This window comes from Bradysia coprophila, chromosome IV (genome assembly GCF_014529535.1).
Source record: "Bradysia coprophila strain Holo2 chromosome IV, BU_Bcop_v1, whole genome shotgun sequence".
Lineage (NCBI taxonomy): Eukaryota > Metazoa > Arthropoda > Insecta > Diptera > Sciaridae > Bradysia > Bradysia coprophila.
In genome coordinates this window covers 12,970,344-12,982,941 of record NC_050738.1, presented here as the reverse complement: position 1 = coordinate 12,982,941, position 12,598 = coordinate 12,970,344, and the positions used below count along the sequence as shown (strand labels likewise).

General features: G+C 38.5%; 4 protein-coding genes and 1 long non-coding RNA gene across 5 annotated transcripts; 3 read left to right on the top strand and 2 right to left on the bottom strand.

Moving 5' to 3' along the window:
* Window positions 1–322: 322 nt before the first annotated feature.
* LOC119066351 (keratin-associated protein 6-2-like) lies at window positions 323–873 on the top strand. The gene has a single exon (XM_037168768.1). It carries the CDS (start codon window positions 405–407, stop codon window positions 807–809), a length of 405 nt encoding a protein of 134 aa, XP_037024663.1. The 5' UTR covers window positions 323–404; the 3' UTR covers window positions 810–873.
* Window positions 874–2,714: 1,841 nt separating this feature from the next.
* LOC119066352 (keratin-associated protein 21-1-like) lies at window positions 2,715–3,229 on the bottom strand. Its single transcript, XM_037168770.1, has one exon. It carries the CDS (start codon window positions 3,156–3,158, stop codon window positions 2,772–2,774), a length of 387 nt encoding a protein of 128 aa, XP_037024665.1. The 5' UTR covers window positions 3,159–3,229; the 3' UTR covers window positions 2,715–2,771.
* A 2,748-nt stretch (window positions 3,230–5,977) lies between these two features.
* On the top strand, window positions 5,978–6,861 carry LOC119066355. The gene is made up of 3 exons (XR_005085736.1): window positions 5,978–6,375; window positions 6,620–6,712; window positions 6,771–6,861. It is a non-coding gene; the product is annotated as an uncharacterized LOC119066355 (long non-coding RNA).
* Window positions 6,862–6,875: 14 nt separating this feature from the next.
* Window positions 6,876–9,001, top strand: LOC119066343. The gene is made up of 9 exons (XM_037168756.1): window positions 6,876–6,964; window positions 7,029–7,358; window positions 7,429–7,645; window positions 7,701–7,882; window positions 7,965–8,117; window positions 8,175–8,272; window positions 8,362–8,604; window positions 8,665–8,775; window positions 8,842–9,001. Exons 2-8 carry the CDS (start codon window positions 7,037–7,039, stop codon window positions 8,740–8,742), a joined length of 1,293 nt encoding a protein of 430 aa, XP_037024651.1. The 5' UTR covers window positions 6,876–6,964; window positions 7,029–7,036; the 3' UTR covers window positions 8,743–8,775; window positions 8,842–9,001.
* A 2,913-nt stretch (window positions 9,002–11,914) lies between these two features.
* On the bottom strand, window positions 11,915–12,322 carry LOC119066048 (keratin-associated protein 6-2-like). Its single transcript, XM_037168272.1, has one exon. It carries the CDS (start codon window positions 12,320–12,322, stop codon window positions 11,915–11,917), a length of 408 nt encoding a protein of 135 aa, XP_037024167.1.
* Between the last annotated feature and the right edge of the window lie 276 nt (window positions 12,323–12,598).

Genomic DNA, 12,598 nt, shown 5'->3' with positions numbered 1-12,598 from the left:
ACCACAAAGACGAAAAGAAAACGAAATTCTCCAAGTATATTGCTATCCCCAAACATGACGATCATAGACTGTTTGGAACTATGTTCCATTATAAGATTTATGTATAAAATTTCTCAGAAATTATCTCAACAAAGACTGTTGCTTGTGAACAGGAATAGGAATACCCTAAGCAAAAACGTATTTTGTAGTGGTCAAAACTCCACTCGTCGTCTATCTTGTTCACTCTACGAAATAGAATCTATCAAAGGAGTCTTTTTAAATGAAAAGTACCCAAGTATACTGCGCATTGGCCTATAAATACCCGATATTTGTATGGAAATTTCGTCATTCTGCGTTCAACCGCCTTGAAGCAAATACATATCTTGAAAGTTAAAATCTTAAATCGAAATACTCAACCTGTGAAAATGGCTGCTCGTCAAGTTGTAAACGTTGCAAAGTCCGGTGTTCTCCAAAAATTGGCTGTCGCTGAATCGGCCGTTGGCAAGGTTGCGTGTGAAGGCTATGGCGCGGCTTCGTACGGTGCATCTGGTTACGGCAGTCAACCCGCATATGGTGGTCAAGCTGGATACGGTGGTCAGTATGGTTACAGCGGCCAGTATGGTTATGGAAGTCCATATGGTTATGGCAGTCAATACGGTTATGGCAGTTCACCTAGCAGAGGCTATGGACAACAAGGTTATGGCTATCCTTCTGGCTATGCAAGTGGTTACGGATCTGGTTATGGAAGTGGATCTTATGGCTACGGACAACAAGGTTATGGTTACCCCTCTAGCTATGGAAGTGGTTACGGATCTGGCTATGGATATTAAGTCTTCAAATTTTGAATATTGAAATCGGCATCCTTTTTTTCGAAATAAATAATTTCAGTCGAAACTGTTTTTTTGTGTACTGTTTTCCTAAAATGTTACCATATAGTACAGCTGCAAAGTAGGTACCACTTCTAATTTGTACAGTAACAATATAGCTGCGAAGTACTAATTTTGTACAGCAACAGTAATGTTAAGTAATGTGTCGCATATGAAAGCTGGAATGATGATTTTTCGAAAACCACCACAGTGACAAATATTTTTTCACAAAATCGAGTTCCACAGTTGCACACGATTTATCCGTCCACTGAATATCTATTGCCCTGTAATTTTTATTCGAGATGCCTGTAATTTAGTCATACGAGTCATCAAGAACATGTTCCATATTTTCGGCGGTTTCTTGTTGAAAAAAGAATTTACAATTATATGGCCCTAAAAGAGTGTTCAGTTCATGCTTCGGGGCCGAAAATGAGGGCAATTTTTCGAATTTTCTCGGGTTTCCGGCCCTCTGCATGAAAACTTACATGTGCACCTGTTTGGGACGGTTTATTTAAGGCACTTCCGCGAAATTGCCTAAAATCAATCGTCCAAAACAGGTACACAAGTATTGTTTCACTCTTCAATGCTTATTGGCATTGTATAAAGATGAACTGTGTGTTCCTTAAAGCTAGTTTACACGACGTCTTGTCGACCTCGGCTTCGCCTCGGGTCGACAATCGACATCTAGTGCGAAAAAATACCTTTATACCTACCTTGGTAGATAAATAATTATTATGCCACAGAGGTATTTAAAGTTTACAAATTGTACATATTATGATGCTGAGTGGCATAAATTTGGATCACAAGGGACGAAAGTAAAGAAATTCAACCGTGTGCGAGAGTTGCTGCCCGCGCCGAAGGCACAGGTTGAACTTCTTTACGTAGTTCGTGTGCTTTCAGCTCAGACTACAAACCTCGCTCTCGGCAAAAAAGAATGCAAACAAGGTTGGAAACGAGTTTTGTACATCCACTGAGTTCTACTTAATTGGAACTTATCCTGGGAACGAGTTTTGTACATCCACTGAAACTCAATTGGGACTTATCCTGGGAACGAGTTTTGTACATCCACTGAGCTCTACTCAATTGGAACTTATCCTGGGAACGAGTTTTGTACATCCACTGAGTTCTACTCAATTGGAACTTATCCTAAGTGACGAATGAGTTGGACGAATCACCAAGTAAAAAGAAGTATTTTCAAGAGCAACAATGAAAGCAGCTTAGTCAAAACAACAAATGTTCGTGTGTTTTCGCCTCGGATCAACAAAATTCACACGAAAACTCTATTTTTCATCGTTTTATTCCTAGTCATGTAAAAATATTTGTCTGACAATAAAACCTTATTCCATGCTCGGACACATGCTTCGATTACCAAAAACCTACTGTTTTTAGTATGTTACGTCACTGTAAATATTTGTTTAGGCAAGTGCGAGGACCAGCGTTACAATAGTACCACTCTTTTAGTTCCACTTTTTTCCGTAAAAGGAAAAAGTGGAACTATCTTCACGCCGCATATATGCAACGTGACAATAGTTCCTCTTGTATAAGTGGAACTAAAAAAGTGAAACTATTGTAACGCTGCATATATGCGGCGTGAAGAAAGTTCCACTATTTCCTTTTACGGAAAAAAGTGGAACTAAAAGAGTGGTACTATTGTAACGCTGGTCACATTTTACACGTTTGTGGACGGCAAGTGCATTTTCCCTGTCACAAGCAGTGAGCATGTAAACGATTTTTAGGTGGTTTTCGAAAAATCGTCGTTCCAGCTTTCATATGCGACACATTACTGTTACTGTACAAATTAGAAGTGGTACCTACTTTGCAGCTGTACTATATGGTAACATTTTAGGAAAACAGTACACAAAAAAACAGTTTCGACTGAAATTATTTATTTCGAAAAAAAAGGATGCCGATTTCAATATTTAAAATTTAATATCCATATCCAGATCCGTAACCACTTCCATAGCTAGAGGGGTAACCATAACCTTGTTGTCCATAGCCATAAGATCCACTTCCATAACCAGATCCGTAACCACTTGCATAGCCAGAAGGATAGCCATAACCTTGTTGTCCATAGCCTCTGCTAGGTGAACTGCCATAACCATATGGACTTCCATAACCATACTGGCCGCTGTAACCATACTGACCACCGTATCCAGCTTGACCACCATATGCGGGTTGACTGCCGTAACCAGATGCACCGTACGAAGCCGCGCCATAGCCTTCACACGCAACCTTGCCAACGGCCGATTCAGCGACAGCCAATTTTTGGAGAACACCGGACTTTGCAACGTTTACAACTTGACGAGCAGCCATTTTCACAGGTTGAGTATTTCGATTTAAGATTTTAACTTTCAAGATATGTATTTGCTTCAAGGCGGTTGAACGCAGAATGACGAAATTTCCATACAAATATCGGGTATTTATAGGCCAATGCGCAGTATACTTGGGTACTTTTCATTTAAAAAGACTCCTTTGATAGGTTCTATTTCGTACAGTGAAGAAGATAAACGACCAGTGGAATTTTGAACAATACAAAATACGTTCTTGCTTAGGGTATTTCTGTTCTAGAGCAACATTCTTTGTTGAGATAATTTCTGAGAAATTTTATCTATAAATCTTATAATGGAACATAGTTCCAAACAGTCTATCATCGTCATGTTTGGGTATAGCAATATACTTGGAGAATTTTCGTCTTTAAGGTGGCGAAAGTTGGGCGCTTTGTTGATTTTTCACGATTTTGTTCCAAGTCGGATAAGCATGAGTCGCCTTCTTAAAATTAATCGCATTATGAGAAAAACCATTGACAGCGTTATGTATATATAGGTATATATAACAGTAAACGCATTAAGTTTATGGAGACACATTGAAATTAATTGCGGCTTGCCAACTTTCGGCACCCTGGACTTTACGTAAATAGTCGAGGAATGCCTCCAAATAAATTTCTAAAAATCCAAAACTGAATTCTAGATTTTCAAAAAAGTCAAGGAATGGGATTCGATCTGCCATGGACATTAGGCGTGCAGAAGATCATGGCGTTCTCTATTTAAATATTGTCTAGGGAAAACGATTCGAATCAGGAATTGGGAAGTTCTAAGTCCTTTTTTCAATGAAAATGCGTTGAACATTTTGAAGGTCATTTATCAGAGTCCAAGAGATGTTGACCTTTATGTGGGAGTTGTAGGAGAGCGTCGTGAGAAAGAAACCGACATTTTAGGTAAAATTGGTAAATGTATCACGGGCGAACAGTTCGCACGATGGAAATTCGGTAACCGCTTTTTCTACCAATGCAATGGAGTGGATTCAACAAATGTAAATAAATCGATTTTTTGCGAATGGTCGAATTTTCCACGTTTTTCTTTTCTCCACAGAATTTCTTATTCGAAAACTGTTGTTGTTATCTCATTTAACTGCAAAAAATAATGAAAACAAAATTTTCTTTAAATATAAATTCCAATCACTTGAAATGTCGAATTTGTATCGTTTTCTCATTCTCGTTCTAACGATATTGTAATTTAGTTGTCTTGTTCGCTCTTATAGCCATTGGCATACTGCCGTTATTTGTAAGAAAAACGAGCCGTCAGAACAGTCGGAGCGTTCGCTGCGATTGAGCCCCGTACGAACCCGTACATCTATTACGTACGCGACCCTAGTTCGTCGGTCGATTGCTAGGAATCTCGCGCCGCGTCATTCACAATAATTATCATTTTGACACATTTTGTATAAGGAAGATGTCACTTTGTGGATTATTGTGAATGACGCGGCGCGAGATTCCTTAACACCCGTCGGTCGCCCTACTCTTACCCTAAACCTACTAACCTAAATTCTTATGAAATGTGCACGTCTTAAAAATTGCGCATAGCGCAATTACGAGGCCCCGTACCCGTACGACGTTCCTTTCAACTGTAACCCAAACTTAAAAATTTTTGCAACAATTTATATTAACCTATATTTACCTATAAATAAACAATTTACTGATAAATATGCTAGTATATAGCTCAAAATAACTATCTACACCGTTATATAGCTCAATATAGCTGTATATATTTATAAATAGATATCCGTATTTGGGATGCTTGAAACACCCCACACACATAACCAATCACTTCCCACTGATCAGTGGCTTTGTAAGTATCATTTTCACCGATTTCTATTGTTTTTACAAAAATCCAAAATGGCGGCCGACGGCCATTTTGTTAGGAGGTAGAAAGTAGTACGGCTGCTTTACATTCGATAATACCTTTCAAGCAAAAAAAAATTCATGAAATTCGGTCAAAGTTTACTCGAGATATTAACAAAAAACACAACGTTCACTGTACGGCCGAGTAGCCACATATAAGCTCACTCCAAGAGACCTAGCTCACGCTCCGGTAAACCGAATTCCATGAACTTTTTTCCCTGATTGGTACGGTCAATACCTATCTAATAAAGCAAAATCCATCTAAATCCGTTCAAATTTGGCCAGCCTACAAGCAAAAACGGCTTGCCGCCCTGTATCTAGTTCACACCAAGCGGTCTAACTAACGAGTCGATCATCCGATTTCCATAAACTTTTTTTTTTGTCGATCGGTATTGTAAATACCTTTTATTTGACGTATCACTTACATGTGTAGCCTTTGAATGGCCGCAGATATCTTCGGAAAACGTTAAATCACTTATGGGGCCCCAGCTCGGGAGAAGTCGACCCAAAATCGCCCATCTTCGAACTTAGCCTCACTATTTCGACTATCTTTCAGGGAAAAAAAATAATTTTGAAATCGGATTTGATTTACTCAAGATATCGACGTGACAGACGGACGGACGGACAAAATTTTTATTGCGGATTCGTTATTTATGAACATAGGCAAACACTTTGCCCTTACCGACTGCTTCGAATTCCATCAATTACACACGGCATCGTAATCCTATTAGCCCCTTGTACTTCGTACGGGGCTAACAATTTCCAGTGGAAATAACAAAAAAAATTCCAGTATTTCTTTTGTTATTTTATTAGAAATTGTTTTTCTTTCGAATAACGGCAGCATAGTCATTCATTGTATTAGTAAATAATAGCAAATTGCTAAATGGATGCCTGTCTTATCTTATCTTATGCTTTGATATAAAAAATGTATTATGCCATATTAGTGCACACTTTGTAGCCATACCTGATGAGTGGGTGGAAGTGAATCAGTCATTCTAACTCAAAGGGCGTTTTGGATGCGTTTTCTACCGAAGAGGCAACAAATACGCGATAATCGTCAAGTGCGAATAATTGTGCTGATTTGACATTTCCATTAAATTTAGTTCTGTGCGTGGAGTGATAATGAAAATCTAAATACGTATTTGTACTATTTACCGTGTTTGTTTGTGTTTCTTTGTTTGATGTCCATCACGAACCATAGTTTCATTATCTCTATTCACCTCTGTAATGAAGTAAAGAAATGACGGGCCGCGTAAATCCAAATGTTCCGACAAATCATTATGTGAACAACGGTGGTGCTGCAACAATTCATACAATTCGTGGAAACCTTACTCTTGTGACCACCAATAACCAGTAAGTTTCATTCGAGTAACCCAGACTGATTAAGAAACGCAACAACGATACTCATCATGACCATTCGTCATTCCATTGAAAAACAAAATGTTTACCATTATCACTTATCGCTTAGAGGGGTTAGCATTTCGATCTATTTCCCATCAAGAAAAAATGTTTAGAAAAATTATGAATAGAATCTCCAACCTTTTCCAATTTTATAAAAGTATGAAGTATAAATACAGAGGAGCATTCATTTCTCTAGCTGTAAACATCATGACTGTGCTGTCAGCGAAAAGGTGCCTATCGTTACTGGGAAAAACGAAAAGACGGAAACGATGAAAACCAAGAATACCCGGTAATGAAGAATCTAGAAAAGACAAAACGAAAAATAATTTCAATCATTTCGTCAATAGGACGAAGGAACTTGAAATCCGGATCAAGGCTCACGTGTCAATTTTCAATCAATCGTTCCAAGGAACGAGGATGTTCCGTGCGGGAAGCGATAAAGATGTAGAATCTTTGTTTTGCACATTCAGGCGCTACGGAGTGGAACCGACAGTTTTATGTGATCTAAAATACAAGGACATTATCGGTGAAGTCGCAAAGTGTCCGTGAAATGTGAAATCGGATTTCATTTCACACAATTGCTAACAAAAGTTTCCTGATTTCAGTATCGACAATGAATTTGTCCGGCTGCAAATTCTTCGTATGCGTTTTCATGTCACATGGGCAGAAAAACGGGATAGTTTCCGCTTCTGATCGAGATTTTCATCTCAAGAAATGCATAATTGACCCGATTATGAGGAACCGAAGTTTGAACGGCATTCCAAAGATTTTCATAACGGTTGCGTGCAGAGGAAGCCAACATTTTGACAGCAATTATTATCATCAGGAAGCTGACGAGCTTGATCGTGGACGGGATGATATCACGGACGAACAATACAAAAAATTTGACTATGGAAATTATAGTCAAGGCATAATAAGTTACAGCACCTACGACGGTAATTCAATCGAACGGGTTCTCGTTTTGTTCGGCTCAAACAATTCAAATGAATTTGTATTCTCTTTCAGGGCACGTGTCCAGGAGGACGCCGTCTGGAACGTACTTCATTCAACAGTTTTGTACCATTATGGACAAAGAATACGGCAGCAACGCCAAAATACACTCGATTTTCGCGAAGGTCAATGGTGAACTCCAACAAAGATTTAACCAAATTCCAGTGTTCGAGAGCACAATGGGTGACATTTGCTTGAAAGATTTGGCATGTGATTTGGATGATGATATCGAGTACGATAAATCGCTCCATACACTTGACCTTTTTACAAAATTACTCTACCCCCAGCCGCCCAAAGAGCCCCACAAACAACGATACAGGCGACATTGAAACAGGTGAACGCCCTTTTTTCGGCAGCGCTTGCTCAAAGAACAGGAGCATTTATCGTGTCAAGTTTGCCAGTGAGTTTATGTGTATTTGTGTCGAATCTCATGATTCGATTCCCACCATCGAAGAATTCATTAATGCAGGTAAAGTTGCTAACGAAACGATGCGATAAGCGATAATTTGACGGATTGTGTAACTAATGGATTTTTTTTTAAATCATAAAAGTCAAATTTAAGTTCAAAATTGACGATAGAACGGACTTTGCTATTAAAGATCACCTTGGGTGTGTTATCTCGGACGCAATAACGTTCGAAGAATACATGCTCAACATCTTCGACAGCCAGCAAACAATCCTGGAAATCGATTGCGAATTGCGAGGTCAGTTGGCACTAGGTGACGATTATTGCCGACTGATTCCACTTTTTTTTTCTTCAGGGTTTCGACCAGTTGAAAACCCATCATCGTATACCGATCACATGGAAGTACCGATCTACGAAAATGCTGATGCGTTTGATGTTAACGTTTTAGCGAAGGTAAAAAGTGTTGCATAGCATGTCCTTGCAACGTTTTTCTGGCGAAATTTCGTCAATTCTACTTTTATTTTTAAAACGGTTTCGTATAGGATCTGGTCAACTATTTCAAGCATCAAACACATATCTCGTGTCACCCATCAGGTGTTAAATTGATCGATAGATATCACATCGGTGAAAATCCAATAATGGAGGTTGGCCATGCGAAACTGATAGCACACATCTCGGCAAATCATTTGATGTTTCTGAAGCATAACGAACCCAGCGTCGAAGATCGAATTCTCTGGACGAAAGTCATCTGCACAGTTTTTCCTCAACTTACAGCTGAATATTATGTAAGAATTTAAATTTTTCCAGCGTGAGCAATGATTTGATATGTCTATTTAAATTTCAAGTCTGTGCTGTACGATCCGAGGAGAGGTGATGGATTTCTAGAGGAGCAACTAAAATTGTTGATGAATTCAAAACCATAAAAGACTCTTATGTCGATTGGGATTAATATTGAGGTAAATCTTCTGCATGGGTGAACAACTTTTATTCAAATTATGTTTTTGTTAATCTCTACTTTCCAGGCTATGTTGCCATCCGGTCGACTTGAATCATTTTTGTAGCCAGTTGAGCAGGGAGCAGTTGAGAAAGTTTGCTTTCCAACGTACCAGTAACACGTAGAGAGCAATAGAGCATGTTGAAAATTTTGAAGTGAATAGTATATTTCAACATACCCCAATACACACAAGATGTGTGTGCACGCGCGGGCGAAGCCCAAGCGAAAACACACATCGAGTGTGTATTGGGGTATTTTGAAAGATATTTTTCTGTAATAGTGAGAGTGTGTTGGTGCATTCCTTCCCAACCGTTACTTTCCTTCTCGACCGTTTACTTTCCCTACCGACCGATTCATATCATAACTCACCAATACACTCTCACGTATACAGAAAAAGAAGTTATTTCTTCTGACTGCCAAAAGAGTACAATTGTTAAAAGTTTCCTATGTGCAGAATAAGCACCAGCTGATCTACAAACACACACTTACCGTATGATAAACAATTCTGAACAATTCGTTTACTTCAATCATACGTGTTATGTGCGCGCATAGATGACGTTAACGTAGAAATGCACTGTGTGTAGGTTGTCTTTGAATTGTTTACCAGTCTATTGTGTGTTGTGTTGTATGTATTGTATGTTGAAAGAGACAGCAATATTTTGACAAGTACCCCAAAGCAAGTTATAATTAACTTTCGGTTCCCTCGCTCTGATCATAACAGTCTATACAAAGTGTTTTTGTTTGTACACCAGCTGGTGATATATTCAGTTGGTGCTTATTCTGCACATAGGAAACTTTTAACAATTGTACTGACGAATATGGCTCTGAATACCATTTTATTAATTTATTAAATTTGTTTTGTCATTAAATTAAAAAAAATTAAATTAAATTCTGCATTATTACAGTTTGACGCGCAATTTGAAATATATTTTACTATGCTGGTGCATGTAATAAGGCTATTACATGTATAGGCAATAACCTTTTCATCACTCGCATAGTAAAACGTCGTACTACACACGGAAAATAAAGTGATATCTCGTATCACGATGAGTAAAAGTACCTCGGGCTGCCGCCCTCGGATACTTTTTCTCATCTGGATACGAGATATCACTTTACTTCCCTTGCATAGTAATGTACTATTGGTTTTTTAATGATTTTTTCTTCAATTTACAAAGGACACCACTGCACCCCACTTCGTCTTTTTCTTGCAACCCGTCGTGTTATATTTTCTTTATTTAAGTTATCATTGGCGTCAGCATAACGAATTAATGAAATAGAGTTCCACAATTTATGTTTTATATCTTCAAAGTCGGTTTTTATTTCAACAACAGTCAGCTCATTGTGCAAAGGACTGAACAGGACAATGGGACATTATGTAACAATAGCACGATGTTATCGTGACGATGATCAGTAAAATCAGCATTGAACGTAACATTGTGGATTTGAATCTTTTCCGAAAAGGTACAGAGGACATGGTCTAAAACAGAGTCACTCCTTTGTCGGGTATAAATAAAATTTTCAAATATTTTCTGTATACTTCATCTGACTCAATTATTATCTGTATTTACACGCAACATTATTCATTCGTCTGTTCTTTGTTTAGAACATCGTTTAGTGTACTTGTATATTTCGGTGGAATTTTTTTACGGGGAAATTCGACGTTTTGTAATTTAGGAGTTGTTGGTTAGGCACGCGTTCGCAACAAGATCGAAATACTAAAATTAAAAAAAATCTAGAATTCGTTTGGAAAATCTACAACAAAAATGGGAAAATACGGATAGTTTTCGAATTCTTTTTAATAACCTCGAGACTCACCTCTCTTCTGCTATCTGCTCTTTTCCACCTTATCACTCCATCCATCAAAAATGTAAATCATGTCAAATGGTTGGTTAATTTTCTAGCAGACATTGAACTCGAAAAGTTTCTCTAATAAAACCAACTTAGGGTAGTTCTCACCTTCATGACTCGTAAGACATTACAGGCATCTGCAATAAATTACAAGGCAATCAGTGCACGCGTAAATATATGTGCAACTTTGGGTGGAACTCGATTTTTGTGAAAAAATATTTGGTGGAGGGTCTACAATATTTGTGTGGTGACCCCCAAAATTTTTGAGAAATTTTGGTGTATCCCTGAGGGATCCCGGATTTTTTCTTGAAACGGATGTTTTAAGGATCCCATGAAAGATCCAATACAAAAGTCTTAAAGACAACAAACAGAAGAAGGTAATAACCTTATTCCATGCTCTGACTTTTACGATGTTGTTCACTCGCTTCACTGTGGCAGTTTTCGGAAAATCGTCGTTCTAGCTCATATTTTCGCCCATTTACTTTGGGTTTTACAGGACACACTTTAAGGCTTGAAATAGTTACATAAACAAAGTTTTTTTGATACCAACATCGAAAGTTGATACTTTCGCCCTCGAAATCCGGGGCGAAAGTAAAAAAATGCAAGTTATGTGTTTGAGCGGGGAGAAAGAAAGAATACATAAAGCGAAAGTCAATATACATAATGCGAAAGTCGACTACATAATGTAATGGTCGACTCTTGTCAATAAGTGTACTGCGATCAAAATTGAAATAAAGCGTGCGCCAGTGCTCTTATTGAAATTAACATACGAAGTTGATACTTTGTGTTGCTGAATGATTTGTTATTTATTTGTTAATTTTTGTGTGTGTTGTTGTTGTGACGGCTAAATAATTAAATTTTTGATATACCAGGGGGCTGCCGCCCCCTGGACCCCCGCATTTTCTGGCTAAATGCCTTCATATTTCAACATTTTGTTCTGTTGTTTGCGATACGTATCAACTTTCGATGTTGGTATCAAAAAAAATAGTATGAACGACTCGGGTCAAAAGTAAAAAAATTCAACCTGTGCGATTGAGGCCCTTGCCTTCGGCGCGGGCATCAACTCTCGCACACGGTTGAATTTTTTTACTTTCGCCCCTTGTCATTCAATGTACTATTTACTGCTAGTGTACACTGTACTTCTAGAAGTGTTACCTACTTTGCAGCTATGGGAACATTTTAGGAAAACATTACACAGTTTCGACTGAAATTATTTATTTCGAAAAAAGGATGCCGATTTCAATATTTAAAATTTAATATCCATAGCCAGATCCGTAACCACTTCCATAGCCGGAGGGATAACCATAACCTTGTTGTCCATAGCCATAAGATCCACTTCCATAACCAGATCCGTAACCACTTGCATAGCCAGAAGGATAGCCGTAACCTTGTTGTCCATAGCCTCTGCTAGGTGAACTGCCATAACCGTATTGACTGCCATAACCATAAGGACTTCCATAACCATATTGGCCGCCGTAAGCAGCCTGACCACTGTATCCAGCTTGACCACCATATGCGGGTTGACTGCCATAACCAGATGCACCGTACGAAGCCGCACCATAGCCTTCACACGCAACTTTGCCACCAACGGCCGATTCAGCGATAGCCAATTTTTGAAGAACTCCGGCCTTTGCAACGTTTACAACTTGACGAGCAGCCATTTTCACAGGTTGAGTATTTCGATTTAAGATTTTAACTTTCAAGGTACTTGCTTCAAGGCGGTTGAACGCAGAATGACGAAATTTCCATACAAATATCGGGTATTTATAGGCCAATGCGCAGTATACTTGGGTACTATTCATTTAAAAAGACTCCTTTGATAGATTCTATTTCGTAGAGTGAAGAAGATAAACGACCAGTGGAATTTTGAACAATACAAAATACGCTTTTGCTTAGGGTATTTCTGTTCGCAAACAACAGTCTTTGTTGAGATAATT

What these genes read in the sequence shown, in the direction of transcription:
- LOC119066351 (XM_037168768.1), top strand. Translation starts at nt 405, where the DNA reads ATGGCTGCTCGTCAAGTTGTAAACGTTGCAAAGTCCGGTGTTCTCCAA.
- LOC119066352 (XM_037168770.1), bottom strand. Translation starts at nt 3,158, where the DNA reads ATGGCTGCTCGTCAAGTTGTAAACGTTGCAAAGTCCGGTGTTCTCCAA.
- LOC119066343 (XM_037168756.1), top strand. Translation starts at nt 7,037, where the DNA reads ATGAATTTGTCCGGCTGCAAATTCTTCGTATGCGTTTTCATGTCACAT. An exon ending in CGAAGAATTCATTAATGCAG is followed by an intron (nt 7,883 to 7,964) that starts GTAAAGTTGCTA and finishes AAATCATAAAAG; the next exon opens with TCAAATTTAAGTTCAAAATT. An exon ending in AACTTACAGCTGAATATTAT is followed by an intron (nt 8,605 to 8,664) that starts GTAAGAATTTAA and finishes TTAAATTTCAAG; the next exon opens with TCTGTGCTGTACGATCCGAG.
- LOC119066048 (XM_037168272.1), bottom strand. Translation starts at nt 12,322, where the DNA reads ATGGCTGCTCGTCAAGTTGTAAACGTTGCAAAGGCCGGAGTTCTTCAA.